We start from the raw sequence: 4,450 nt of genomic DNA on the forward strand, positions 1-4,450 counted from the left end.
CACAAGTGAGCCAGATCGTGAAGTTCTTGTGTATGCACTTCTTGACACCCAGAGCGACACCACTTTTATCCTTGAAGAGACAACAAAGGCTCTCAATACAAGGAAGGAGCCAGTCCAACTGAAACTCTCTACAATGGCTTCAAGGAATACCATTGTGCCCTGCCAGAAGCTGTCTGGTTTGCAGGTTAGAGGGCTTTACTTGGAGAAGAAAATCCCTCTGCCAACGACCTACTCGAGAGAGTTTATTCCTGCAAACAGAGATCATATTCCTACTCCAGAGACTGCAAGAGCATGGTCTCATCTTGAACACATTGCAGAGGAGATTGCTCCTCAACAGAGCTGTGATGTCGGTCTCTTAATTGGGTACAACTGCTCCCAGGCTCTCCTTCCAAGAGAAATTGTGTCTGGTAAGGGAAATCAGCCTTTTGCTCAGAGAACAGATCTTGGCTGGAGCATAGTTGGCTATGGAAATCCATGTATCGACTATGGTGACCCTATTGGAGTGAGTCATCAGGTTATCGTTAGACAGGTGATGCCAAGCCTTCAATCTTCTTCCAACCTCACAAATCAAGTACACTATGTTTGTAGAACACGTGTAAGAGAGGTAATCACAACACTGGACATTATCAAGACGCTTGAATCTGACTTCAACGAGAGAGCTGCAGAAGAGGACCTCATATCTCAAGAGGATATCCGGTTCCTGACAAAAATGAAAGAGGGCATCAGACGCAAGGACAATGGACATTATGAGATGCCGCTGCCGTTTAAGGAAGAAAGACCCAATCTGCCGAACAATAAAACATGCGCAGTTCACCGACTCAAGTGCCTGGAAAGGAGGCTAAGGAGAGACAAGCAGTACTACAAGGACTACACAGCATTCATGGAAGAGACCATAGCTTTTGGAGATGCTGAGAAGGTCTCTAAAGAGGAAATTAACAAGCATCCAGCATGGTACATCCCGCACCATGAGGTTTATATATACGAGTCGTCTTTGACTACTCAGCTAAATTTCGAGAGACGTCCTTGAATGATCATCTCCTTACCGGTCCAGAGTTGACAAACACATTGCTGGGCGTCCTTTGTCATTTTCGTAAGGGTCCAGTTGCAATCATGTGTGACGTAGAGCGCATGTTCCACCAGTTTCATGTGAAAGCAGAAGACCAAGATTATCTACGGTTCCTTTGGTGGGAGAACGGAGATCTAGAGTCTCAACCCTCAGTGTATTGTATGAAGGTCCACTTGTTCGGCGCAGCTTCATCTCCTGGTTGCGCCAACTATGGTCTCAAACATCTTGCTGCCGAAGGACGAGGAAGCTTCAGCGAGAAGTCTATCCAGTTCATAGAAAGGAACTTTTATGTTGATGATGGGTTGACGAGCGTATCGTCTGAAGCTGAAGCGTCCCAGCTGGTGAAAGAAGCAAGAGAGCTTTGCAGCATCGGCAAACTTCGGTTGCACACGTTTATCTCTAACAGCAAGGAAGTTATAGCCACAATTCCCAAGGACGAACGTGCCGAGGGTGCCAAAGACCTGGATATGGCTCTGGGTGAACCACACATGGAGAGAGCGCTTGGTGTACTGTGGTGTGTCGCATCAGACGAGTTCCAGTTTAGAGTAGTTGTCAAGGAACGCCCACTCACAAGAAGAGGAGTGTTGTCTACAGTAGCCTCTGTATATGATCCGCTTGGGTTTGTGGCATCCTTTGTCCTGGCAGGGAAGCAGATCTTGCAGCGGATGTGTCATGACAAAATAGACTGGGATGACCCCCTTCCAGATGACCTACGTTCCCAGTGGGAATTCTGGCTCCAAGGTCTACAAAACTCTGAAGTAAGGATCCAACGAAGCTACTTGCCATCAAGTTTCAAGGAGGTGCAGAGTTATGAGCTCCATCACTTCTCCGACGCTAGTACCTCAGGTTATGGAGAGTGCTCATACCTCAGAACAATCAGCACAGCAGGAGAAGTTCATTGCTCCCTAGTTATGGGGAAGTCGAGAGCCGCCCCTTCCAAGGTTACGACCATACCACGACTGGAACTTTCAGCAGCGGTGGTAGCTGTTCGAACAAGTGACATGCTCAGAAAGGAGCTAGAGATACAAGGTCTACAGGAATACTTCTGGACAGACTCGAAGGTAGTTCTTGGCTACATCAACAATGAAGCCAGAAGATTCCACGTCTTTGTAGCTAACCGTATTCAATGCATTAAGCAAAGCACAGATCCCGAACAATGGAGATATGTGACCTCTGAAGAGAATCCTGCGGATCATGCTTCCAGAGGTCTCACATCAGAACAGCTCATGGCTTCCAACTGGTTCACAGGTCCAGACTTTCTTTGGCATGAAGAACTTCCCAAAGGACATGTCAAGGGGGAAGAGTTCTCAGACAATGATCCAGAGCTGAAATCCCTGGTCCATGATACCCAAGCAAAGGAAGAAAGATCATTACTAGATCACCTTCATAAGTTCTCAGACTGGGCAAGAGTGGTAAAAGCTATTGCCAGGCTCAAACGACATGTCAAGGAAGCCATAGGCTTAAAATTGAGGTCCAGTGAAGCTACAAGCATAGAAGAAAGGAGAGAGGCAGAGCACACCATTATAAAAATGGTTCAAGAAGCAGCCTTCTCCCATGAGATACACAACCTTAGGCACCAGAAAGACATCAAGACCAAAGATAAAGCAAGCAAGTTGCATAAATTGAGTCCATTTCTGGATGAGCAAGGTGGGGTAGGGTGGGAGGTCGCTTGGCTCATGCAACTCTTCATTTCCATGTGAAGCATCCTGCAATCCTGCCAAGAGATAGCCACTTGTCAGTGCTCCTCGTCAAGCACTATCATGAAAGAGTACGACACCAAGGACGTGGAATGACGATCAATGAGCTGCGATCCAACGGTATATGGATCCTAGGATACAGCAATGCAGTTTCCTCTCACATCTACAAATGTGTGAAATGCAGGAAATTCAAAAGATATACAGAAGGGCAAAGGATAGCAGATCTTCCGAAGGAACGCATGGAGACCGCGCGTCCATTCACATACTGCGGGATGGACTGCTTTGGACCTTTCTATGCCAAGGACGGAAGAAGAGAGTTAAAGCGTTATGGGCTCCTACTCACTTGCATGGGTTCCCGAGCAGTTCACATTGAAATTCTTGATGACTTAACCACCGACGCTTTTATCAATTCCCTGCGTTCATTCATTGCCATACGTGGTAATGTTCGTCAAATCAGATGTGATCAAGGCAGCAACTTCATTGGCGCAAGACGCGAGTTTGTGGACGCCCTAAAAGAAATGGATCAAACACGACTGAAGGAACTTGGATGCGAGTTTATCATGAACACCCCATCTTCAAGTCACATGGGTGGTGTTTGGGAAAGCCAAATCACATCTTAACAATGAAGTCCACAGTTATCTTACCGCCACCTGGACAGTTCATCAAGGAAGATCTTTATCTCCACAAGAGATGGCGCAGAGTACAATTCTTAGCCAATGAATTCTGGACAAGGTGGAAGAAAGAATACCTCCTAAACCTCCAACACAGACAGAAATGGAGTAAAGACAGAAGAAACACAAGAATTAATGACATTGTCATCTTGCAAGATGATACTGCACCACGCAACCAGTGGAAATTGGCAAAGGTTACAGAAGTGTACCGGGGACAGGATGGCCGGGTGAGAAGATTCAAGTTACTGATCAGCGACTCAACCCTAGATGAGAGAGGTAAACGCATCACCAAACCCACCTATCTGGAGAGGCCCATCCATAAGACAGTCACCCTCCTGGAAGCCGATCAAGAAACCTGCAGACCCCTTTCACAGAAATCACCGGTGATTGGTGGGAGTGTAACTGACAGTTAGACTTACAGGTTATGTCGTTGTCTTTCGTTTGAATTGTTTACGTGTCCGCTGTGCGGGGGAAATGATAATACAAGCGGAACTACGTACAGTGCCTTGCGAAAGTATTTGGCCCCCTTGAACTTTGCGACCTTTTTCCACATTTCAGGCTTCAAACATAAAGATATAAAACTGTATTTTTTTGTGAAGAATCAACAAGAAGTGGGACACAATCATGAAGTGGAACGACATTTATTGGATATTTCAAACTTTTTTAACAAATCAAAAACTGAAAAATTGGGCGTGCAAAATTATTCAGCCCCTTTACTTTCAGTGCAGCAAACTCTCTCCAGAAGTTCAGTGAGGATCTCTGAATGATCCAATGTTGACCTAAATGACTAATGATGATAAATACAATCCACCTGTGTGTAATCAAGTCTCCGTATAAATGCACCTGCACTGTGATAGTCTCAGAGGTCCGTTAAAAGCACAGAGAGCATCATGAAGAACAAGGAACACACCAGGCAGGTCCGAGATACTGTTGTGAAGAAGTTTAAAGCCGGATTTGGATACAAAAAGATTTCCCAAGCTTTAAACATCCCAAGGAGCACTGTGCAAGCGATAATA

The 4,450-nt window shown here is 45.8% G+C and overlaps 1 protein-coding gene across 1 annotated transcript; it reads left to right on the top strand.

Moving 5' to 3' along the window:
- Positions 1 to 358: 358 nt before the first annotated feature.
- On the top strand, positions 359 to 3,915 carry LOC149983602 (uncharacterized). Its single transcript, XM_090236572.1, has one exon. It carries the CDS (start codon positions 1,111 to 1,113, stop codon positions 2,764 to 2,766), a length of 1,656 nt encoding a protein of 551 aa, XP_090092698.1. The 5' UTR covers positions 359 to 1,110; the 3' UTR covers positions 2,767 to 3,915.
- Positions 3,916 to 4,450: the final 535 nt, after the last annotated feature.

This window comes from Oncorhynchus mykiss, chromosome 5 (assembly GCF_057628025.1).
Source record: "Oncorhynchus mykiss isolate SJ-2025 chromosome 5, ASM5762802v1, whole genome shotgun sequence".
NCBI classification, from domain to species: domain Eukaryota; kingdom Metazoa; phylum Chordata; class Actinopteri; order Salmoniformes; family Salmonidae; genus Oncorhynchus; species Oncorhynchus mykiss.

Coding starts and splice junctions, on each gene's coding strand:
- LOC149983602 (XM_090236572.1), top strand. CDS start 1,111: ATGTGTGACGTAGAGCGCATGTTCCACCAGTTTCATGTGAAAGCAGAA.